This window comes from Pocillopora verrucosa, chromosome 14 (assembly GCF_036669915.1).
Source record: "Pocillopora verrucosa isolate sample1 chromosome 14, ASM3666991v2, whole genome shotgun sequence".
NCBI lineage: Eukaryota > Metazoa > Cnidaria > Anthozoa > Scleractinia > Pocilloporidae > Pocillopora > Pocillopora verrucosa.
Genome location: NC_089325.1, coordinates 21,029,269 through 21,055,710, shown reverse-complemented (window position 1 = coordinate 21,055,710; position 26,442 = coordinate 21,029,269). Strand labels below are relative to the sequence as shown.

At 37.6% G+C, this 26,442-nt stretch overlaps 2 protein-coding genes and 1 long non-coding RNA gene across 3 annotated transcripts; all 3 read right to left on the bottom strand.

Annotated features, from left to right (window-relative positions):
* Positions 1-6,502: 6,502 nt before the first annotated feature.
* LOC131800270 (uncharacterized) lies at positions 6,503-7,531 on the bottom strand. Its single transcript, XM_066161849.1, has one exon. It carries the CDS (start codon positions 7,529-7,531, stop codon positions 6,503-6,505), a length of 1,029 nt encoding a protein of 342 aa, XP_066017946.1.
* Positions 7,532-21,280: 13,749 nt separating this feature from the next.
* On the bottom strand, positions 21,281-24,453 carry LOC136278325 (uncharacterized). Its single transcript, XM_066161848.1, has 5 exons — positions 24,448-24,453; positions 23,848-23,973; positions 23,098-23,133; positions 21,744-21,804; positions 21,281-21,558 (listed from the first exon to the last, which is right to left on the bottom strand). The coding sequence occupies exons 1-5, from the start codon at positions 24,451-24,453 to the stop codon at positions 21,281-21,283; spliced, it is 507 nt and encodes a 168-aa protein (XP_066017945.1).
* A 1-nt stretch (position 24,454) lies between these two features.
* LOC136277954 (uncharacterized) lies at positions 24,455-25,446 on the bottom strand. Its single transcript, XR_010716116.1, has 3 exons — positions 25,351-25,446; positions 25,083-25,122; positions 24,455-24,520 (listed from the first exon to the last, which is right to left on the bottom strand). It is a non-coding gene; the product is annotated as an uncharacterized lncRNA (long non-coding RNA).
* Between the last annotated feature and the right edge of the window lie 996 nt (positions 25,447-26,442).

Below are 26,442 nucleotides of genomic sequence, written 5' to 3'. Positions count from 1 at the left end.
GTTGATCATGTCACCCAAATAATCTTCCAGAGGGATCTCAGATTGACCAGGTTTACATGAATATATCATGGAGTCTATGTCATAATAGAGGACTCGGTCTCCTGGTACTTCTAGTGATTTGTGCAGCTCTAGGCGTGCCTGCCAGGTCTTGAAGGCAGCCGCATAGATGTTAGTGCGTCGACCCTTGTCCGCGTCTTCAGGGGTGGTTTTATAACTTCTCTTCTTCTACTTATAACCTCTATCATGTCTACAGATAGAATCTGTATCCCCGTACATCTTTCAGGAGGTTTGCGATAATGCTCAACAGTTCAAAGGCTTCAGTCATTTGGCTGACTTTGGTCTTGTTTAGTGATTCTCTGAACTTCCCCCAAAAACTGTTCAACATTAATTTTGTGGTAGTCTTTGGCCCTGGGTTCTTGGATATTTGGCCTCTTTCCAAATCCATACCTGCACAAGTAAACAAAACATTCACTAAACATTTTGTTTCACGCATTTTTCCTTAGATAGAAAAACAAATACACCCCTCCTTTCTCCAGATAACGTTCCAGGTACTCCCCCTGCTTCTGTCAAAGGACCATTGGGTCAGGTTCTGTGGCCACTACTGTAACCCAGGAGGGCCAGCCACTTGACTCCTGTTTAATTAGGAGCCCGATATTGAAATAGGAGGCAAAAAGGCCACATTTTCTCTGCTGCTCAGGAAAGTGATGGACTTGATGTATTTTGAGCATATGATACCTCATGTTCAGCATCTTCATGATCTCAGGAGTACACCATGTACCATGTAACATACGCATCTCCTTGGAGTGTACACAGTGTACCCCTCGATGGTGAAAGGGGTTTGGCTGACTTCTCCTTCACGCATGATCTACACAATAGAAAGGTGAGTTTCCCCTTATGACAAATTGGCAGAATGGGATTAAACAGACCAGGTGGTGGCAAAATATCAACAGACATGCTACCATTGTATGAAGAGAGATCTTGATCCTCAAGGTTGTAGATGATGGTTGAGTGACCAATAGGATAGGTCCCTTAGTAATTGACCCAGGAGCACTCTGAAATCACATTCACGTAGGGGATTTCTTCCTCCAAAGTGTTTTCAGAAACACGGTATAGGGACATCACCGCTGTTCGGCCACCTAAAAAAGCATCACGAGGATTTAGAGGTGGTACCCTGCTGAGTTTGGATATGTAAAATTCTGGTATACGTGGTTGTTTTAGGCTAATTGTGAGTCTTTTGGTTGATGTGTCCCAAGTAGTGTAGTTTATTAACCAGTTTGTTTACTTTTCGGGCAGTGTCTTGCACAATAGGTGATGGGAGAGGCTTGTAAACATTCGTGTCAGTCTGACAGATTAATAGCCCACAAATTGAAGTCTGAAGCACTGAGGACTTTGAATCAGAACTTTATTGACCCCTCGTCACACTGGAAATACAGTAATGGTACCATTCAGTAAAAACTATCATCTAAATGTCTTGGGTTAACAATCGACAACAAGCTTTCATGGGCATGCTAAGAGCATATTGTGAATGTTTTTAGGTCGTCCAGCAAGAAAGTGGCAGTTTTAAAACAGATAAAGTTTTTACGGAAACCAATCTTTGAAACTGTTTATTACAAAACAATTATCCCTAGTGTTTTGTACCTCATTGTAATTTAGGGGTTTTGTTTTTCAGTATTAATAGATGATATTGATCGAGTTCATTTACTAGCAAACAGAATTATTTACAATCTACCCCATGATATCCATTGTGATGATATCATGAATGCTCTACACTGGAAATTTTATAACTTCATTTTACATCAAAAGACTTTTAGTTACTATAATGTCCACGGCAGAAAACAGGCAAGAACTACTCCACAAAACAGCTTTAATTTCTGTAAACACAAAACTTGGTTACCACATGTGATCTTGTTATATATCTCTTAAAGAAAAACAAATGTCCGAATCACTTAACTAAATAACCACTGACCTATCATGAACATTACAGTTACCACAAATAATATCTATTATGGAAACAGTGTCGAATCCCTTAATTACTCAATAGTTAAACCTGAGACTACCTATCACTTTGCAAAGCCCTTAAGTGTCAAGATTCATAGCCAAGAACTGAAGTAGGCAGATCTTCCCTCGAGCACAGAGCTGCATTATCCTGGAACCTCCTTCCTGATGACATCAAAAACTGTTCTAACTTAGCTACTTTCAGGAGAAAACCTAAGGAAAATAAGAATATTCTAAAATCTACTCTTTCTGTGGAATATGAAGAGCATGAATTTCAACTTGAATGTGATCTTTCTTTTGTGGACTCTTGCAGATAGTTTGCATGCCCTAGTAGTCTTTGTGCTAGTGCCGATCGCACGGGCAATGATTCCGACAATATTTCTCACTGACTACAATAGTGGCTGTGATTTAGGTTCAGATGGTAAGGATTATATAGAGTCAGAGCTAAGAGATGTTGAAGCAGACTCTGTTGGTAACAATGAGGAAGAGAATGTAAAGAAGTTTGTACAGGATACCTCGCTCAGTGGATATGAAACAGAAAATGGGATGCTCCATAAATCATTTCAAACAACTTCCACAATGGTGTAAACATTTGCATAGAAGTGGAAATAAGGATGGTGCTGCTCACTAGCCAAAAAGTGGTGTGATGTACAAACTTTACTGAAAGAACTGGATTTTTCTGAACCAAAACATTACCGGATTTGTTTTGGTAAAGCCCGTTTAAGTCACTATGGGTTGAGGCAATCAAGAGATGAACCTTGACCTCATTGTGGTAATTCAGGAACAATCCCATACTACTTCTTGGGCCTATCAGATGAAGTAAAAGAACTGGTGCTCCTCTCCAGAAATGAGCCAGAAAATGACTGGCCATTAGAAGCAACCTGACCACTTGCTTCCTGATGAGTTGAAAGATGGTTGGGGGAGCCAGTGAAGCATGAAATTGGGGATGGAACAAGGCTTGCAGAACTTGCATATGTTTGGGATCCAAACACAATTTGGACTCTCCTGGTCAGGTGCACTTATCCAGATTACAATTTTTTCATTTCTGCTACTGAAATTGTTAACTCTGCTGAGGTAGGTGTTGGCCTAAAGAAGATCAAGGGTTGATCATGTGGTAGAATATTTCAACATTTTCCAAGGGTACTACATGGAGATCCTCGTAACTTTGCTTATTGTGCTAAGTTGAGAATTTTTTTTAAAGATTGCTAACTTTTTTTGTGCTTGTCCTTTTTTCCTTACATCTCTCTGAGGTTTCACTGAATCCAGATGTGGAATCCCTTATCCTACACACAGAGGTCCAACTAATTTTTCACAAGTTCTAGGGGATTGCATGGAGGTGTAAAAATGTTTAGGAAAATAAAGGTGTGCGTAAAATCAGTCTCTAACATTTCTGGGGATATTGACCAGAAATGGGATTTGAAGTAGATTTAAGTTGATAATTTGTCGATGGACTCTAAATAGTTTCCTAGACACACAGTGCTTTGGTGTAGTTGGGTGACTGTCTGGTGTTGTTTAAAGGATTTTTACTCCCCTTGTACATGATTATTGATTGATAGCTATATGTATATGTTACACAAAGTAATGGATACAAAGTCAATACAAACTGCCATACTGTATTCTGCTCTCCTCCACACAATCAGAAGGTCCCGAATCTAGTTGCCAGTACCACAATCTCTTTCTTTTTCAAAAAAGAAACAAAAAAACAATCAAACTACTAAAAGGTCCAAGAGAAAGTAAACAGGAATCCTGGTGTACCTAAACAGGTGCTTAGACTTTTACTCCAGTAACTAAACGTTTTGCACTCTGTAAGTGAAAGTGGCCCAGTAGGCATCAGGCCAAAGTTCAACTGTTACACAGTTTCTTAGGTTGTTAAGACAGTACATAGTCAGCTAAAGCTCTTGGGGGGCCAGCTAAGTCTTCCCGACTGCTGCGGGGTAACTCTCTCTCCTGTGGGAGTCATTCCTGGACAAGACTTGTCAGGCACTTTCAAATTTGAGTACCAAGACTTCCTAAAGAAAACAAAATTTTAGACATTTGAGATAAAATTCATACACAAACCAAAACATTTAAGGAGGACTAAGCTCTAACCTCAACAAAAATATTGTTTAATTTGAAGGCATATTTACCAATGTTTTTTCCTGCTGGCCAGGAAGTACTCATGATAGCCACGTATTCTGGACCAGTAACATTTGCAGTTAATTGTAAAACAACCATCGCTCTCTCGATGATGGTGTTCTTCTTTGAGGCAGTGGGTATGCCTGCAGCCCATTCCTAAGGACACCATTCACTACAACAAGAACTCCATTCCAAGAAGCTTACAATAGTGCACACACACACAAATTATAATAATAATGGTTTGTTAACAGTTTATCCACCTTATGGCTCTTTACCTGTTAAGAACTACAATATAAAAATGGAAAACTGCAAATAAAAAAGTGTGAAATCTACAATAAAATTATATATAGCAACTTTATTTAAATAATAACATATAACATATTATTATTAAAAAAGGGTTATAGAAGGGAGGAACTTAACCCTCATTGTAAACTATACCCCAGATATAAAAATTTAATACTATGCAATATACATATACATACTGAAACATTTTACATAGAGGCATATATATATATAAATATAAAATCTAAACAAAGAAGACATATATAAGATAACAATTTTGTTTAAAATTATAATTAAATAATGTATAGTACATCGAATAATTTAATTTTTAGCTATAGGCCTAGTTAAAAAATGTAGATTTAAGAGCTTTCTTAAAAGCATTAATTGAGTCAAGTTCAACTACTGATGACGGTAAACTGTTTCATGTGTCGATATGTCTGTGCCAAAAAGAGTACTTAAAGATGTCTGTACGGCAAAATGGTTTAAATAGTTTACACTGATGACTTTTTCTTGATTGCCTGTTACTGAAGGATATGTAATTATTAGTGTTTACAGAAGAGTGTCCTTTAATGAACTTAAAAAGGTGAACCAAACTAAGAAACTCTCTGCGCTGAACTAGTGTCGCTAGTTTCAAGGATTTCAGTCGGTCTTCATACGGAGTGTCTTTACCAATGATCCATCTTGTAACGTTCCTTTGCACGCATTCAAGTTTTTCAATCAGATATGCTTGGCGAGGATACCACGCTTGACAAGCGTACTCGAGTATTGGACGGATCATGGATCTATAACCAGTAAATAGAGCCTTAGAGTGAGATTCAAATGTCCGCTTGAGTAAGCCCAATAATCTGTTCGATCTTGCAACAACAGACACTACGTGGGGTTTCCAAGATAAATCACTGGAAAGAACTACCCCAATATGTTTGTGTGTAGGTACTTGGGTAAGTAGCTTGCTATTAATAGTATAGTTGCACGGAGAGGGAGTTCTAGCCCTGGTGAGCTTCATGGACTCGCATTTGTCAGCATTTGTTCCTAAAAGCCACGAGCCACACCAATCAGTGACTTTATCTAGACTCTCCTGGGCAGTGATAGACGTTTGATCCCATCCGGACCATGAGCTTTTGTAACGTTTAAACCAATGAGCAATTTCTCAACCTCAGATTTAGAGCAAAGTAGACTTGAGATAACTTGACCAGTAAAAGGTTGAAGATCGTCACGTAACTTCTCAGGAATACCAGGACTCTCTATAAAAACCCATGAGAAGAAGTTGTTGAATAGCTGTGCTTTATCGAAGCTGTTTGAAGCCTTTTGGTTCTCCAGGGATACTTCAGGTGGAATAGATCGTGATTTCGTCTTAGATTTTATGAAAGTCCAGAAACGTTTAGGATTGTTACTGTTTTGAAGAGACTGAACATGGTGCCATTAGCTCTTGTTTATTTCAGATTTGACCTTGTTTCTACACTGCTTATATTTTTCCCAGTCAGATTGAAGTTGAGATGATTTAGCTTTTTTCCATAAGCGTTTCCGTTTGTGAAAAAGGCGAAGAATTGCAGATGTTAACCAAGAAACATTTTTTCTTTTCAAATGATGTGTATTGATGTTTTTATTAACAGCAGCAAAGAACAATTCTTTCCATTTAGTCCACATTTGATCAACATTATTCTCTAATAATTACTGACCCTCATAAAATCCTATTGTTCTCTCTCAGCATTATATCGGCGATTTCAGCCTGAGAAAGTATTCATATTCAGTCAAGTCCAACTGTCTGAGGAAAACGGTGGCGGTCCTTTTTGGTAGCAGGGAAATTATCAGGGGTAATCCTAAACGCGCTAAAACGTTCTATATTGCAGTGGGCTGGCTGCACTGCAATATTTTTAATAATGCAGCCTGCTTCCAGCAATATTTTTAATATTTCTGCATGACTGTGGTATTTACTTCGTTACTTTTCCACTCAGTAGTTTTTGAAAATTCGCGAATGTCCGCGCATAATTTATGATGAAGATCTGAAGTTAAAAAGTAAATGAATACACCATGAGAAGTACCATTCCAGGAGACGTACAGACGAAAACATTTTACAGTTTATTTAGGGCACATCTGACAATGACAGTCTTTCTCACTTGTAAGAAATAAAAATTTTCGTACTGTGAGTACTAATTACAACTGACTGATTATAATCTTCGCTCTGGTTTTCGTCTAAAACCTTTTTGCTTAACCCCTGTAACCCTGTTTCTTCCCTTTGTCCATCATATTTTTGCTCAACATCATTGTTAAACAGTTTTTCATTTTTTTCCTTGACGTCTATTTCTGCCCTCTTAGGAGTCGCTCCCTGCAAGATTTCACTTGCTTTCCTTTTAAATGTTGATGAGGCACACTTATACTCCCTAACCCCATCACATGATCGGTGACCAGTGGTTTCTACAATAACTTGTTCTGGCACACCACCTTCGTACAATCGTGTGGCGCAACTTCGTCGAAGGGAATGATTTGTAAAGTGCCCCTCAAAACCTGCTCTTCGCATAATATTCTTAACTACGTTCCCTAACGTTTCCCTCCCCATAGCTTTATTAGAATACCATACGTCCCCTTTTGGCTTTGGCAAAGCCCGCAAATAGAATGCGTTGTCACTGATTTCTTTCGGCACGTGAGATACGTATTTCTTATACAGCTCAACTGGGCAACGCTCTACATTGGTTAAGTTCTTATATGCCCGAACAACTTTCCTTTTGATACGCAAATGGCTCAAACCGCCATTATTAGTTTTACTGATATCCTCCATATACTGTAAGAATTCATTACCCGATTCGTCACTTTGTAGCGATAACTGTGAGTTTTTAAATCTCAAATTCCTGAGTTCCTGCCCAGCCCTTAGAGCAAACTGAATGCCAAAAACCCAGACCAAAGTGTGGCAAAGCAGCTCTGCGTTGTCGCTCCCTAAAAACCCGTTTTCCCACAAATAGTTTTCTTGTTCCTCCGTAATAAGATTAGCCTTGTTGACAACTAAGCCTATTCCTTGCCCAGCTTTTTCTTTCATTTGAAAATTCAAAGCTGAATTCAAACTTCTAAATTTACAACCTGTTTTGTCAATCAAAGTTACATTTCTCTTACATTTCACACGTAAAAACGTTTGAATACTACTTATCATTTCATATAAAGTCTTTCCTGGATATTCTTGTCCATCTTCTTTTCTAACTTCGGCAATAAATCGAGCCAAGACAAAATCCAGCTGCTCTTCAGACATTTCATCTAGATTCTCGTTTATCAACGGTTCACCACTATAACTCATTTCATTTACGGCTTTATTTCTCTCAACCATCCACTGATCAAAGACTTTCAGCACCCACGCCCATTTTCGACGACTTGAGTCTGACACCCAACTTTCTTCAAATTTTTCACACTCAACAGACGTAATTGGTTTTCTGAATCTTTGCTCTTCTATAAACAATAACAAAATACAAGGAAAACTTTTCTTAGTCGTTTAAAAATGACCCCCAAAAAGTTAAAGCGTAATTACCTTCAACGGCAGCGGCATTTTCCGACCTCTGGCTCTGCGTTATGAAAATGGCAGAATCCTCCATCAAGCTTCAAAACAGTAGCAACTCTTTGCCTTCCAACAAACAACTCAAATAACCAAGTGCATTGCGTTAATATACAATGCAAATTACGTTTGCATGAAATTCAATCACACACCTGAAAGATGTGGAAAGTTACATAATCTTTACAAGGATTTAACAATGACTAAATTCCGGGAAATGAAAAGGGTTATGTAATTTGTATAACTACTAGACAATACGTGCTAATTGCATTGTTGGAGAGAGAAAATAGTAGGATTTCATGAGAGTAAATGATTATATCATCTTTGCAAGTAGTTAACAATGGCTGAATTGGGGAATGAAAAAGGATTATGCAATTTGTATTATTACTGGACAATGCTTGCCAGTTGCATTGTTGGTGTACCTAAACATCAATATGAAGGGGCGACTGAAATTGTCGATGTAATGCAGAGAGAGAACAATAGGATTTTATGAGGGTCAATAATTATAATAGTTAATTACTGAGGTTCGCAGCATCATTGGGTATAATGCTGCGAACCTCAGTAATTATCTATTAAAGAATACATGGCCCCATGGGGCATTAGAAAGATCAGAGCGAAAACCTTCCCAATTTGCATTTTTGTAATCGTAAACGATCTTTGGAGCTTGATTTGGACGGGAAATAAAGACAGAACGGTCGGAACAAACAACGTTATGATCTGAATTTCGAAGGCCACAGTCTATCTCAACATTAGCCAAATGAGCAGGAGTGTTGGTTTAGATTAAATCCAATAAAGTATCTCCTCTGGTAGGTTTATTCACAGGTTGTGAGAGGCCAAAACGATTAATAACAGAGTCGCAGAAGAAATCGCTGATAATGTCCGGCTGCCATGGAGCTACAAGGTTCCAGTTAACATTGGGTAAATTAAAATTCCCAAGAAAAAGGATATAACATGATGGTGAAAATTTTTCTAGCGATTGGATCAGTTTAGTTAGGTAGGCCATGTCGCTGCTGGGAGAGCGGTAGTATTCTCCAATAAAGTATGTTGAGCAGGGATTGAAATGAACTTCACACCAAAGGATTTCACAGTCCGTTTCGAGGTCAAAACGTCTATAACAACAAATGTTATCCCCTAGAGCTAACAAAACACCACCAACTTTTCCTAGGCGATCTCTTCGGTAGATATTATAATTAGATGACAGGATTTCTTGATCCATTATTTCAGGGTTCAGCCATGTTTCGATTATAGCGATGATGTCTACTTCCTTCGTAGCGACCATAGCTTGCAGCTCAGTTCTCTTGTTGACAATACTACGGGCATTTAGACTGCATGATTTGAGAGTCGAGGAATTGAGAGGCCCAGGGTTCAGTTGAATGTCGTTAGATATTAGAAGGAAAAGAATGAATAGATATTTTCTGGTATAATAGCGATGGCGAAGCATCGATTTTCCATATATGACGAACTTTCGGTGACTTATTCTTGGGAATGTAGCGGCCAGGACGATAAGACCATTTGCGAATGAAGGCCTCTGATAGATAATATCATCTCTTGAGCTTTTCAGCAACACGTTGACAAAAAACAGCGTCAGGAGAAACGAAATAAGCGGAGCCACATGGGGAGCGTCCGTCATTACTTGCCAGACTCCCAGTGACCAACAATATAAAAACTTTATATAATATACTTTACAATATAAAAAGCAATAATATTGGACTATAAAAGGATATTGTATAAAAATGTAACAGAGATTGGTTATAGAAATACAACCCTATATGCAATTGACAAACTATTTACAAATGTTATTTTAGAGGCTAATGGACAGAAACATCATCTTTCTCTTTTTCAAGTTAAGTGCAAGATGGGAGTCATTAGATCAGGATCTCACAGTGTTTAGTGTGAAGTTTAGTTCTTGTGCACATCTTTGTAGCTCAGGAGCTGGACAGCTGGAGTATATAGTAGTACCATCAGCGTATTGAAATGAACCAATTGAGGAAGGGAGATGATCTTGCAGATCAGAAACATAGAGGTTAAATAACATTGGGCCAAGGATCGACCCTTGTGGCATGCCAAACCGTACTTTCACTGATTCAGATATACGATCATTGATCTGTACAAAATGTGACTGGTCACTCAAGTAGCTATTCAACCAGTGCATATATGCCTTAGAGAAACCAAGCATTGATAACTTAGTTATAAGTTATATTTTACAAAATGGTCATCTGAAACAAAACAAGTTTCTCAAAGAGTTTTGATGGTGTGAGGATAACTGAAATGGGATGAAAGTGTTCCTCAGACTTCAGTTGATCAACTTTAGGAATTGGACTGATCCTTGCATCTTTCCATGCCTCAGGAAAATTGTACTTCCTGATACAGTTGTTGATAATAGTTGTGAGGGGGTCAGGAATGGATTCCGCCACCATTTTAAAGAATTTGACAGCATACGCAGGACCTTGCCGTGGAGCAATTCTCAGAGTTTGAAATTAGCAGGGCTATCATCAGGTAGAGATTCTATTAGTTCTTCAAGACAGGAAGGTAAGTCACTACTAACAGGTAAAGTTCTTTTGGCAGTACAAGCAAAGAATGAGTTTAACTTATCAGGATCCTGCTGTAAGGGTTGCTGGTTAGGTTTCAGTATGGGGTGGATGATACACCATTCCTCTTTTGGGTTATAAGAGGATAACGCCTGCCTTGTGAAGGTCTCGTGAGCCCGACGAACACCTGCCTTCAACTGGTTTCTGACAGTTAGTCTGGTGGGCTTCATTCCTGAATTTATTCTGTGGCTATCGTAGTGACTTTATTTTGCACTCTTTAAAGAGGGGCATGTCTCTTGAGCCACTCCTTTAATATGCTGTTAAAGTATTCTAATTGTTAAAAAAAAGCCAGAGTGGTGATTGATTGATTGAGTGGTGATTGAGCAGACATTCGGGCAATAGAAAAGGCGATTTTGTGTGCTGTATGCAAAAGGTATAATGGCACCTGAAAATATTTGCTTGGTTGTGGGTGCTTGTGCAGTGTTGGACAAAATTGCTGTGCAGTTACACAAGCCTATGGAGGATGATAAGGTAGAAGAGTTGACGGATGTGGATCCCTACCATGGACCTCAACAGGGTCTGTCAATTTGGGACCACATCTGTCAAACAATTTGGTTGACATTTTTAACATTTATGCTGTCTTGACTTTCTGTGATCCTTTTTTCACGTAAACTATTAATAGGTAATGAGTTGATTTCAAGCGGCATTTGGTGTAAATAAGCACTTGTAAATCTTACAGACTACAACTTGCAATTACCCATTTGTTGTCTTTAAAAAAATTTACTCAATAACATAATTTCAAATGCAATTTAGTGTAAACAAACACTCATAATTATTTCAAAGACCACAAATTGCACTCGCCCTACAGGCTTGTGCAATTTTGCTGTCTTTATTCATGCTTATTAACACCAAATTGCATTCAAAATCAGGTCATTACCTAAATTAAATATGGTGTTAAAGGTAAATAGTTCAGTTTTGCAGACAAATGGCTCGGAGGAAAAGGTCTACATTGTAAAGCTTTGTCAATGTGTAGAAAGTCAGGGTCACTGATTTTGGGCTGTTAATGTTCTTTACTGACACATTTCCCCCTGAAGCTTTACTAATTCTCAGCCAAATATTCATTTTTTGGACACTCTCAGATGCTGACATCATCAGTTGACATACCAGCAAGACAGAAAGGATTTTATTTACTAAGTAACCTGAAATTTATTGTCAGTAGCCCCAAAATGTTTTTTGCACGGTCACCTTTCGTGAATTATCACTGCTATTGGTATGTATACATGACTATATATCGTTAATAGGTAATACAGCAACAGTAAAACAAAGGGTGCTGTCTCTTTTATTAAAAATAAAATTTGCTTGTTGCCTGTAAATTTAATGATATTGATGCCCTAATATTATCATGGCAAAAGTCATAAGGAAGATACATGGGTTGATGTCATCTATAGTCAATTCACTGTCTCCTGCAATAAACAGTTCTTAGATGTTGGTGTATATCACCAAGGCCAATTAAGAGATACCAGCTATTGCACCATGGAAAGTAAGGTTCCTTTATCGCTCTCATCTTGTAATCGCTCTGAAAAAGAAAACTGGTCATAAATAAAGTAACAAGTATTTAAGTATGTATCTGTATGCATCCTAAATAGTTGTTGGTGAGAGTTTGGTTTCTTGATTTGTCCATTTATCTGTTGAGAAAAGTAATTAAAACTCAAGGAAACAATTCTCACAGCCCTTTCTGTCAATTTCATGGGAAGCCTATAATCTGCAAGGACACTAACTACTCCAATTTTGTTTAGGACTTCTATAAAGAAGTCCTAATCAAAATTGGTGACATCTTCAGAAATATGACAAATGACTGAGCAATGAAATCATTAGAAATTATTTGAAACCCTAAACAGCAACATAAGTCACTACCTGTAAGGTTACAAAGAATTGTCACAATAATATTTTAAATCAAGTTATAGAGATATCTTTACTAAACCATAGCCTTTACTTATTCTATTATTACTATTATTATATATTTTGTATGGCAATATAAAAGTTGTTTAACTATTGATTCCAAATCATGGTCGAAGGTAAAGAATTAGAAGACCAGGTGTCAGCACAGGAAACAGAAGAGTTTAAAGTTTGCATTTTATGTTGACAAAAAGTCAAGAATTCTGGTTCGCTCTTCTCCTGGTAATGTTCGCATTGATTACACAATTAACCCCGTTACACACCAAGGAGCATATTTTAATGTTTCTGAATCCTATCGGGATTATTCACAGTCCTTGCATAAATAAATTATTTGTTGAGCAAATCTTTACTTGTACTTGTGAATAGATTGAGCAACCAAATAAATTTCAATTTTTATACTACATTTAGTTCCTGTTTGGTTGCGATTTAGGCAGAGCTTGTGAATTGGAAGGTCATAAACTGATGTAGCAGTCTACATCCTGGCTTTCCTTGTGAGTCCAACTTGTCTAGGATATGTCTGAATTACTAAGCCCATCTTCCATGTTCTCCTTGGGGTGGATTCCATCTCCAACACCAAGTCTTGTTCTTAAAGGTTTTTGCATTTCTTGTACCATCTATTCCTTAATAGTAAATTTGGGGCAAAATATTTCGTCCAACAACTCCAGAACTTTTGTACTCCTTTCTCAATGCTTCTCGTGAGGTGTTTTGGGCTAACACTCTGTTCTGGCTCCAGCAAAGGAGGCTGAAAGTGGTGTTCAATTGAGAGGTCATTTGTCGTGACAGGCAGATTTTCCCGGATCTAGACAGAGCTAGGACAGAGAGGACACCCATTGATCAAATAGGTCATTTCTGCCAGATATATTCTTCCCTGTTCCTCTGTAAACGTTTGATTCTTTGATGAAGCATCTAAGGCTTGTCTTCCTGATTTGATGAGACTTTCTATCACTCTGTTCTGATGGCTAGCTTGTGGAAAAGTTTGGGAATGTCTCAGCCTTGCAAAGTTTTGTTCAAATAACTTTGTACGCCAACAAAGTTTGTACCTTGATCCAATCAACAGTTACTGGGATATCCTCTGAGTGAGGCAAATCTCTGAAAAGCCATGAGAAACGTATATGAGCTTCTGTCTGTTACAAGCTCTGAATGGACCACTCTTGCATGGAAATATGATTACTTGTGCTTCCTTCAGTGTTTTTCTGTTGATTCTTATTTGCAAAGGTCCAAACATGTCAATTGCTGTGTTGCTGAACACTGGGAGACCTGCTGCAATGTTCAGTCTCAGAATCTGACTCATCATGTGACTTAGCAACTTCCTGCAGGTCAGACATTTACCAGTTACTTGTTTGGCCATATTTTGCACACCCACGATCCGAAACGCTTGCTTGATTCATCGATGAGACTTTTGTAACTGCATTTTGTTTGCTTTTTGTAAAGTTTTTTCAAGAGTATTAATTAATGACCTTGGAAGGATAATGGAATTGTGCATCTCATCTGGTAATGATCCGATGTTCTCTAGTCTCCCATATGCACATAAAACACCTTGTTTATCTGATGCTGGAATCAGCTTCTTGTCTACAGTATATACCTTGATTGTCTGTTAACTCCATTTGAATAACCACAGTTTAGATTCTCTCAATTCTTCTGTAAAATGGTGTCTCTTTTTTTATTTTCAACCTTGTGTTGTTGGTGAATCGTAGAACGCAGGCCAAAGTTTTCCTTGCCTTGGCGAACGTCAAACAAGATTTCATCAAATATTCCAAAATATGGTTTCCTTTTGACTCCATTGATGTAGCTGAGCAATCTACTTGTTTTAGGGTGTTCACAGCTTTGAAGTTGTTGAGCGGCTTCATTTCCTCTGACAATTCTTCACCACATCCCTTGGGATTCTCTTTAAACTTGGGTGATTCTGCTTTTAGGCATTTCAGGAATGGAGGACCTTCATACCAGGTCTTCAACTTTTCTAGCTGAGTTCCTCTCATCAGGATTATGATCATATCTGATGTATTTACACGCTTCAGAGCCCATTGTTTTTACTGGATTTCAGCTACTCTTACCAAAACAAACAGTCTTGGAGAGGTTTTACGCCGGGTTAACATGGTCTGAGAATCAATCCAGAACTCTTTCTTGCAATTGCTGATCTCAGCAAATTCTAGTGCTTCTTTACATGTACTGTATAATCTTGCAATTGAGAAGCACCCCGTCAACTCCAAGCATGGTATTGACTTTTTCTTTGAAGGGGCAACAAATGCTTTAACCATGTGCAATATGCAGGAATAACTGCCATCTGTGAGTTTCCATCTGAGGAATATGGCTGAACCATAGGCTTTCTCTCCTCTGGCAATCCAACAACTCAATGCATTTCTCGTTTTTGGCTGAGAAATGCAATTCTGTAGTCAGTTGTTTGTATATTATTTAGGGTGAGGTTGGAATTGATGATTACTCGCACTTTTGTAGTGCATCTGATCCTGTCCAAATTTTCTTCCCAAATTGAGGCAGTTCACCATACTGACAACCATGTCGAAAAAAATCGAGCATGGGTCATGGATAATGTATTCCTTTTAACAGGCTGAGCTTGTGGTGGTGGTTCATATGGCCTTTTTTTATTCTATAAAACCTAGTTTATGTTAGCTTTATGTTTTCCTCTCTCTTTATATTGTGAAAAAATTTGGAAAGGTCAAATGAGATAAAACTGAGTGGTAAATAGATACATCCACCTAGCAACATGTCAATAGACTGTTGTGTGACAGACTGCATCAGTAGAGATGCACAGATACTTTAGATCGGATGCATTCATGATGTTGGAGGTATTTATATTTTAAACTTGCTAGACCGTGCAGCAATACATTTTTGTTACTTTCCTTAATTGTTCTGTAGTCTGATGTTAAATTAGTAACTGTAGTTGTTTGTACATGTTTTAAAATCAGCAACACAAGCCTCTCTTGACAAAACTCAGAAAGTATTACTTTAATCTGTCAGAATTTTTCCTTTCAATAATTAGCTTTGTGTAACTGTTGTTGAAGAAATTTCACAGTTGTTTTGCTAGAGATATATTTCAAATAAATTAGTAACTGAGAAGATGAAACTTGAGTGCAAGTAACAAACTGTTAATACTTTAAATGGCCTCTGCTTCTCATCTCTTCCCTTTTAGCTATTGTGAAATTTTGATGGTGACAATGGTGGTCATAGTGTTACTGTTGGCTGCTGTATTGTTTTCATGCTCTGAGGGCGTCTAAATCTTTCAAAAGGTGTTGGTAAGGAATGGTGGACCAAAAAAAGTTAAATTTAATTTTGGTCATTTCTCATAATTTTTTACGACCATTCCTTTTCTTGTTATTACCTCATTGAAATGGAAAGTTCAAGAAGTGGCAGAGAACCTTAATAGCAGAATCTAGTTGTCCTGTACACATGCTACCTAAATGGACCCTCTGATGTTGCCTCTTGCCACAAAACTTGTCATCTGACAAAGCCTACCCATTGCCAATTTTTGATGAAAGCTGTTGTTGTACTTTGATGCAAGCTTGTGGTACAAACAGTGCAGTGAGGTGACAGTGGATTTATTTTCTTTCGATGACTAGCCATGCCACTAAAGTGACCAGTTATCAGTGTTGCACTATTAGAAACCAGAGAGCTACAGTCTTTCACCTTTACACAGAGCGTGTTTTCTTTGAGTTGTGAGGAGGGTTAAGGTGGTTTTTGCATTGGCTCTGTGTAGTTTTTCAGAACTTTTCAATCCGCAATGAATGTGTTTCAATGTTCTCTGTTTTGTTTCCAGAAAAGATACATCTGTGACCTCAGCAGTTAGGAGACCAAAGCGATTTGCTGTCTATACCTTCCCCAACAAGTTGTCATCAAAAGAGCTCCTAATTACCAAAAATATTACCCCAATGGAACTCTGTGGTGAGTACTGGAAATTCTTCATCTCATGAAAACCAAAATATGTTTGCAGATTAGCCAATGATGAGAAATTTGGATTTCAGACTTTCTCTTTAACAAGCCAGTATGCTGCACTATATGCCTTAAACATGAGGTCATTTCTGTGGAGTTTCTTTTCCTGCACTTTTTTTAATGTAATGTAGAGTTCACAATTTTTGTTAACAAAATATAGAGACTTGTCCCTGTATTTCAGACTCAATGGGATCTTTGTGTTGCTGGATCATCTCGTAAACTGTGAACATTTTGTGTTGCTTGCATAAGACGCAAAACATTCCTTCTCCTTCTTGCAAGTGTTTAGGCTCTTCTGGAACAACCAGTTGTCCAAAAATCTGTCCTGTCCAGACCTAAGCTGAGATTTTTTGTGAGTTGATAGGTACTAGAAATGGTCTCTAGCATACTTGTAGAAGTTGTATATGATAATGTCTATTGAAAGGGAAAATAGTATTTCAACTTCTTTCATAGTCAGAGGTGTGTCTGAAGGTGATTTCTCTAGGTTTTGCATCACCTCTTTTGTTTGTAATATTGTCATACTTCCCTCCCTTGGTTATTGAGGAAACTATCAGTTCATATGCAATCCAACTTTGAATCATCTTCACTTGCTTTGCACTGACATAAGCTGTTCTCTGAAAGTTTCCTCAGCTCAACATGCCTTACCTCTCACCCCTCTATTTTCACTGTAGTTAGTTCTTGGTGATACTTCTGGAATAGCTGCTCTGTGTGCTAAGACACTACATTTGCCCATTTTCTGAAGTGTTTGGGAGACCATTGAGGAGTGAAGTATAGCATATGCCCCAAGTTGCTATCAACTTCAAAGAACTGTTTATCTGTAATATTAGGTTGATTAAACAAAGAAACATTGTCTGTAAAGCAACCTCGCTGCATGAACTACCATGAACTAACTTCTGTGGCCTCTGATCACTTTTCATCTCCTCTTGGTACTTGCTTTTATGTTGCACTACATCTGCACTAAGCAGATCTTGAAGTCTGTAACCCTCTTCAGTATATTTGCAAAGAGGGATGTCTAGCGCTTGGAAAAGCTTAACAACAGCAACTGCACCAATATTGAAATGTATCACTTCCAATGTTAATTTCTTTTGAATTTCTCAGCCACACCATCCCATTCATAGATCTGTTTTGATCCTGTTTCTTGCCATGTAAGCACTTCTGCAGTAACTCATCCTTAATTAGTCTTAGATTCAGGCTTTAGCATGGCGATAACAATGCCTGATATTCTAGAAAAGTCATTTCCATGTGGTTTTGAAGCTTACATTGTTTACGTCCTTGGCTTAGCTTCCACAAGGTGACACGACCATTGTGTAATAAGTAGCCTGTCTTTTGCCATTTGTCGCCAGGTTGCTGTGGAAAGATTTCTCAGTTCCAGGTGTAGGCATATTCATTACTGAGTGGAAGTGGCCTAAAATAAGACATTAAGGCTGTATTTAAAAGAAAAATGAAAACAAGTAAAATCTAAATAACTGTATCTTAAGAAGTACATCAAAAGTATTAAAATACATTAAGTGATAATCTAATCTGCAATATCTACTCTAATTTTGCTAGGTGTCATATAAAACACTACACCAAAATGAGAAGACTGTATCTTGTTTTAAATGGAAGTAAAGATAAGCATAGTCAAATGTGTAAAGAAAGTGAGCTCCACAGTTTAGCATCACTTTAATGAGAAGTTTTTTTGAGGTATTTGGTCGTTTTACCACTTTCCCCTGATTCCAGGGCAGAGGCGACTAACGACAGGTTAAAAAGACCCTTCTCCACAATGGTATCATGATACCTGTGTCAATGTCAAAGTTATCTTAGCATCCAGAGTAACTATCAGCTCTACTCCACCTTTTCATTGGACGTTTGATGGATATCAGTAGCATATACTGTTTGAGAGAAGTGTACCCCTTTATACTTGATCCTTGCTTCTTCCACTGCCTGCTTGCTATTGGGGTTATAACAGTGAGACAAATTGGCTGTTAACCTTGCTAGGAATGGTCTTAGTTGGTATAGTGTATCTGTCTAAGCAGAGTCGCAAGCTGGCATCTAAGAGTTATCATTCAGATGTAAATATTAAATTTTAGGCAACACCTTTGCAGTTTCAGGGATGACAAATAGTGGATGCTCCTGGCAATTATCGAAAGAGTCCCCTTTTATTGAACCAAAAATGTTTATATAGTCTTACTTGACCAGACAACGAAAGAAACAATTGTGTAAAAACCAGCCATTGCACAACCTGTGGTACGACCTTACTCATCAATGCAATCAAAGTAAATGTAATCACGTATCATGAAATTCACCAAAAAAAGCTGGGATCAATATTTGTTTCTGGGCAACCGAGCTCGAAATAGGTGACTCGAGCTCGAAAGCCTATCCGAGCTCGAGTCACAACTCGACTAGAAGGATCCTGAGCAACCGAGCTCGATATAAGTGACTCGAGCTCGAAAGCCTACCCGAGCTCGAGTCACAATCTTTGTAATCGAGCTCGAATCAAATCGAGTTCGATTTGGTAATCGCGCTCGAATCAAATCGAGCTCGTGTCCGACCGAGCTGAATAATATTTGTTCCTGGGCAACCGAGCTCGATATAGATTTTTCTGGCAGGGGGAGGGAGGAGGGGGAAGTGCAGATCATGCTCGATATAAGGGGAAGAGATAATATTAAAAACTATGGTGAAGAGAAAAATTTAAAAAAATATTAAGTTTTTCCTGTCTCATGTTTTTTCTTAAGTTTAAAACAGCATTTGGACAGAGAACAATTAATTATTGAATGGTTTCCTCATGCAACCAGTTGGACGATTCTTTTAAACTTTGTTACTCAATCTAGGTTTTAAACGCAGATTAAGAAGTGAGCACCTGGAACGGTTCTTGCGGTCCTAGTCCTTAAGCTTGCAATCACCAGCTTTTTAGACATCTAGATCTAAAATTTTTACATTAAACATTGAATTAAAGCTTGCAACAACCAAATTTTTAATGTTAAACTCTAACCACCAGATTTACACGTAAGATTCACATTGTTCATTTTTACAAGTTACTTAAGTGATTAACGGACTTAAGCAAAAATTTGAGTGAGACGAAAAAAAAGGGGGGTTTTCTAAAGTTTTAAAGAGTCCAATCGCTAGAGTGGGTCGTGTCTTGTTCCACGGAGGAGTGACCGAGAGGCTGGTATCCAAGGAGCAGCGCATCTACACTCTATTGCAGAAGCTCAAAGACGCGACTGGTTAATGAAGTTTGGGATTAACGGACTTAAGCAAAAATTTGAGTTCGCTGCCACTATAAAAAAATCTCGGGAAGCAGGCGAATGTAAAAATTGAAATGTTAACTATTCGGTATCAGTTTTCTTACGACACCGTTATCGAGCTCATTGTAATGCAGGAACTAGCTAAGAACGCTTTCTTACACTTGTGTATCGCCCATAAATGGGTTCTCTATTCTTTCTTATTTCGTGGCTGCTAAACTACCGAAAATTACGAAACTTCGTGACCAGATGATGACGCAACTTTTTTGGGTCTTAACCTCTCTTCCCCTCAGCCCCTTCCCCGTTAATATGAGAATAATCCAGAATATTTAAAAGAGATATGGTAAGGGATGGGACATTCATTTTATTGTTGAAACAGGTGTATGTTAGTGTCTAACAAAATGCTCTCCTCCTTTGACGTTCCCTTTCTACCACATATTTAAAGATAACTTTCAACATGCCATTGTAAAGTGCACATGTTATTTGCAAATTTATTAAAATTCATAATTGATAAATACGCATGATTACCAGCTGATTAATCATAACCACTAAATACTTAATGGATAAAAAAACATGAACATAATTAGAATACAAACTATTTTAAACACTTGCATTAATTTTTTAACCCTCTAACCCCTAGAAGGGATAAACATGAAACTTCTCCCCAGAATATCCTTACATTATCCAACAAATAGGTAATGAGAATACTCATGTTTATCAGGTAGAAATTGTCATCTTGATCCAATACCCAATTTGCATAAGCTATCTACAAGGAATTGTGTAGCAGCTTGAGGGGACAATTAAGAAACAGTTTCAAAAGATTGAGAGTTAACTTTTAATTAACAACTGCCCTACATCTGTTGAATGTGATACAGCACAACAACAATAATTTATATTTTTCTTTGATCAAAATTTATAAACATGCATGATTACTTAGTGAGTAATTATAACCACTAAATACTTAATGAATAACAAACATTAACATAATTAAACAACAAACTAGTTTAAAAACTTGCATTCATTTTTTCACCCTTTGACTCCTAGAAGTGATTAACCCTTTAACTCCCAGATTGAATTTTTAATTCTCCTTACTATCAACCATACAATTCTTATGATGTTAGGTCAGAGAATTTAGTATTGATCAACTAATTAACCCAAAATTGATATTCTTCTTTGGTCTCTTCACTTATCTGGTTGATATTGTATTAATATTGTAGGGAGAAATTCTGTCTGGGTCACTCGTGGCAGTTAAAAGGTTAACAACTTCTTCCCATAAAATCCTTATGTTATCCAACAAATAGGTAACAAGAATACTCAAATTTATAAACATGCATGATTACTTACTGAGTAATCATAACCACTAAATACTTAATGAATAACAAACATTCACATAATTAAATTACAAACTAGTTTAACCCTTTAACTCCCAAGATCTGATTGTTAATCCTCCCCTGTAGCTGCTACACATTTCCTTGTGAATTAGTTATGAGAACTTGGTGCTAGATCAAGATAGCAGCTTCTACCTGATAAGTTTTAATATTCTCTTTACCTGTTTGCTGGAGAATGTATGGATATTGTAGGTAGAAGTTTTATGTGAATCACCACCGGGAGTTAAAGGGTTAAAAACTTCCATTAATTTTTTTCACCCTTTAACTTCTATAAGTGATTAAGAAGTAACTTCTCCCCATAATATCCTTACATTATCCAACATCTGACTACTTCTTCAACTTCTTCCTTTGGCAGCCAGTTCTTTTTTCCCTTTTTTTCTTTTCCCCTTTGGCATTGATTTCCTTTATTTCTTCTTTTTCTACCTTTTCTCCTTCCTCACCTTCCATGCTGGCATCTTCTCTTCTACATTCTCCATCTTTATCTACTCTTGCGTCTTTTTTCTCTTCGCTCTTTTGCTTCTTCTTTTCTCTTTTCTCTTTCCTTTCCTTTTTTCTTCTTTTTTCCATTCTTCTTTCCTTTTCATAATGGTCTTGGTGGTCTTCATCTGTCAGTAAAAGTGATGATGGTTTAATCCCTTTAACAATCAACTCAGGCATTGGTAATGGATTTTACCACCACGTCATTATTGAGGTGATGCAATAAAGAGCATTTTAAGTCTTCTAAGATAATAATTTTGTTCACAAGTTTTGCTAGAAAACCTACCATAAACCTCATAAAGACAATTCTTACCCTCGACTGTCGTTTGCAGGATTTCCTGTTTGCCTAGTGGCACATTTCCCTTGAAGCAAACCTGCAAAGAAATGAAGGGAAGGGAAGTATGCTGCACAAAATGGATAACATGGTGATGAATAATTCAGCTTATAAGCAAATTCATCTGTACAGCATACCTCCCTCAAACATTTCCACTAGAGTAGATACCATTTGCATTGTCTTGCATGTTAATGTTAATGTTATTGTTAGCTTTTATAACAGTGTTACACAAGTCAATGCCAATGTGTCATCTTCCATAGGGAATGGTGTATCAAAATTACTCTAGGGGAATTCCCTGCCACTCAAAACAAACATACTTAATAAATCCCTTTCTTCTTAAATTTTCATACCTACCATGCAGCTCATTCAAGTATCTCTGGGAGCACTTGATAATAATTGCGTTGAAGGAATTAATGAAATTCAATAACTAAAAGAGAATTTCCCTGTGAGCCTTTTCCCTGTCAAAGGGGAAAAGTCTGGGCAAACTCTCTGATTGTCTTGTCTCTACAAGAGCCTATTCATTCACCAGAAGGGGGAACATTCTTGCCAATCTTATAGTCAGGAGTGAAACAGTCTTTGTCAGTCTCACCCAGGTGTTACGGCACTAAGGCCTCATCCCTGGTCAAGAGAACAGTCTTGTCCATCTCCCCCAAGTGTCGCGGCACTAAGGCCTCGTCCCTGGTCAGGAGAACAGTCTTGTCAATCTCCCCCAAGTGTCGCGGCACTAAGGCCTCGTCCCTGGTCAGGAGAACAGTCTTGTCAATCTCCCCCAAGTGTCGCGGCACTAAGGCCTCGTCCCTGGTCAGGAGAACAGTCTTGTCCATCTCCCCCAAGTGTCGCGGCACTGAGGCCTCGTCCCTGGTCAGGAGAAGAACGGTCTTGTCAGTCTCCCCCAAGTGTCACGGCACTAAGGCCTCATCCCTGGTCAGGAGAATAGTCTTGTCCCTATCCCCCAACAAGTGTCGTGGCAGTAAGGCATTATCCCTGGTCGGGAAACCGGCCTTGTCAGTCTCCCTTGAGTGTGTTGTGGTTTAGGAGAGAAACAATACTCATTTGTCAAGTGTAAGGTTTTGTTTGTCTGCCTAAGTTGTTGGATTTGCAAGATTTCCCTTACCAGGAGAAAATGACAAATCAATTTTTAATTGTGAGGATTTATTTAAATGTTGTCAGGTGATGCTTATCTTGTTCCAGCATGTAATCAATAATAAATTCCAACCTAAGCCCTTAAATGCAGTCAGGTAATGCTTATCTTGTTCCAGCATGTAATTAATAATAAATTCCAAACTAAGCTCTTAATTGAGAACACAGTGTAAAACCAAAAAAGATTCCCTACCTGGTCATCTAGGAGAGCCTTGGCTTCCTCTGGATCCTAAATAGATTTGTGAAGATGTAATTGATATGTTACTGCTGAAATGATTGTTTCGTCTATTAAACCATCTAGCAAAACACCATTTGAAGTATAGGCACTAATTGAATATCGTGTACTGTAATTGAAATTGCGGAGAATACATATTATTCCTAAGTAAAACGTTCGTTTCCTCAGATTGTTCATGCCCAAATTTTCTTCTTTTCTCGTGAAGTTGCAAAGCATCTCGAAGTTGTCGAGCCATGTTACATAATGTGTGGAATATATGAAGTAAGATATGCGTTGTGCCGTATACATGACAAAGAAGATGAAAGATAACTGCTTTTCACAGCTACAATAACAGTAGTGGCCATTACTGGAGTTTTGTTGTGTCTTTACGGACGCTAACAGCCTTTGAAACGTTTGATAAATAACTTCGTGACGGTTCTGTACCGTGGAAAGAGGTGTAAGATCGCCCAGCACCAATCAAGAATTTCGGAATTTTTTACTCTGATAAATCGAAAAAGACAAGGTACGTTGTTTTAACTGAAGTAAAATTAAAGAACTTAATTAAATCAACGGGTTTATTTATTTTTCTTAAAGGTTTTGGCGGCTGCAATAATATTTTATTGTCTTATGATGTTATTTCAGTAACAAAGAGGGGAGAATTTGAACCCTACTGGGACTCCTGTTGTGTAAGAAAAAATCAACATAATAGATACAACTTTATGTACGTACCCTCTCGCAGATATCTAGCACCTCCTTGCCCAGAAGGGGATCTTGGTGTTTGACCACGTGCTTTTGTCTCTGCAGAGTAAAATTTAGGGGCACATTCTGTTGTGACCCTGCCCAGTCATACACCTCCTGTTAAGAGATAAATTTCTTTCAAAAATGTCTCTAATGCGAATTGTAACTAGGAAAAATACAAAATAGCATGCAGTGGGCGGGTGCTCCTTTCATTTGGAAAGTGGGTTGCCTTTTAAACTAGAATTAGGGGTCCGGAGCAGCTTTTTTCTTGTCATGTATTGAGGGTACTTCAAATATTCAGTTAAACTGTAAATCAATATAATTCAGTTTTGTTTCCTCTGATCAGGAAGTATTTGTCAATGAAAAGAGGAGATTAATATTTCTAAGTAAGTGACCATGTACATATATAAAATATCTAAATATCTTGAATAAAATGTATTATTGTAAATCCCTAGAAGAGAGAGATGGAAACATTGTGTTTATCATTCCAATAATTGATCATAAATGTATTCATATTAACCACTCATACACAAGTTACTGTAAATACCTGGAAAAGAGCAGTTGCTTTGAATTTGCGTTTCAGTCGGTTACTGCCATACCGTAGGATTATTGTAATGCCCTCTTTGTCCTCAGGCAGTACCCGCTGACCCCTTACCTCTCTTAACTATGAAATTAAAAGGGAAAAACATTTCTTATGTTTTGTTCTGCTGAACTTCGTTGACTTCATTCCAAGTAGAGAGGAGGGGGAATTAAAACACCAAAGAGGTCTGTCGGCCAGAAAATAACTGCAGCAATTATCTAGTAATTTTGAGAGGTTACCTTTACAAGCATTGCTGGAGCTATCTATGGAGTCGTTCTTTTGATTCCAATATTCTCTATTCATAGTGATGTAAACTTTTTACCTAATGTTATAGAAAGATTTTTTTCTTTCTTTTATCTCCTGGTTGGTCTTGTAGTATGTAGGCAATATTGGAAATTATTGTTTTTAAAAAATGAAAAGTTTTGCTCCTACTCATCACCAAAGACACTAGCATGACATTAAATATTTGATGAACACTCCAGGACATACTTCTCTATGTTCATTGGCCTGGTTTTTCTGTTGACATAAACTTATACTTTTATCATTCATCAATGTCAAAACTTTATGAATTGGCTTTAGTGGAACGCAACATATTGTAAGGATATGTTAGAGACATTTTAGAGGTATGTAATATTATACTATTCACCTCCATATCCATCTTAGTGGTTTGATCCTCCTTTTTATTGCTGACAGAAAAATATAGAACAATTTGCCTCAGTTAGGTACACTTTGAAACCTGGACTGTAAAAGTGGTACATGTAGCATGTTTTTTCTGAAAGTAAGTTAGGTGCTACAAGCAAATTTGGGCCACTGTTTGATTTAATATGGTTCTCTATGACTCGTATATGAGTCATGACAAGTGTCTACTTTATGGGATTAATAATAAAGGAATTTTGTTGAGCTGATTATCTTACCATTTCTTCTTTAAATTCAGAAGGGCCAATTGGCCCTGCTGAATGCAATCTTCAATGTCACCCATGTTGATGTTGGCAAGGGTCTGGCCTAAACAAAACAAGTTATGAACTTTCAAGGAAGAGTGTCTTTCAACATTGCAACTTTTGGTGTTGGCAAGGAAGGTAATCTCAACTACTGCAAAAGATGTTTCCTCTTTTTCCTTGCCAATATCTTGTGTATCATTTTCATCCTTCTGTCAAGTGCATATTGTATTTTCATTGTGATTGCATGATTGAAAGGGTAAGTGCTGTACTGTGTATGTTTGAAAAGTGCAGATTACAGAAAATGGTAAATAATGTATGTATGAAGGTTACTCTAAAATATGAAAACCTACCTGAAAAACATTCAACCAGGACTGGCCTGCCAGAGGTTGGTGCCAGAAAAAAAATCTGACTCTCGTCATTATTTAGGCCAAACTTTGATATCACTGAAAAAAGAAAGATTTTTACGAAACTCTCTATGATAAAATAGTAGTGTCCATCTGCAATTGATGTAAACTACTTGAACAATAAATAACTTGAGAGAAAAATCTTTTAATCAGCTTTGAATGGTAAATCTTTGAGTGAAGTTGTTGGTGATAATATATCAAAACATAGTATACTCGCCACAATGAACAACACCAACTCTTTTTACAGTATATCATTATTGTAGTTCTATTTTATTACATTTACCATAGTATCCAATTTTAAAATGGTTTAACGATGACAACTTTCCAGTAAAACACAATGTAGTTATGTGCAGCTGAGTGCTGCAGAGGGCATCCATTATCTGTAAGGTCTATAATTACTGAAGGGAACCTTTTTTACCTGTCATACTTTTATCATGTTTGTGTGTAAATGTATGGACAATGATCAGATGAAAGCTGACTAAACGGAGAATTTTTCTGGCTTTCTTCTTGAATTGCTATACTGCTTAATTCTCTTCAGTGTACACCATCTATACCAAGAATCAGCTTTGGGATAATTGATTTACCTCTTCTCCCACTTGCACTCTCCATACATGCCATCCAGTAGTACAGATCAACTGATAATGTTTGGAGCATGCTACAAATT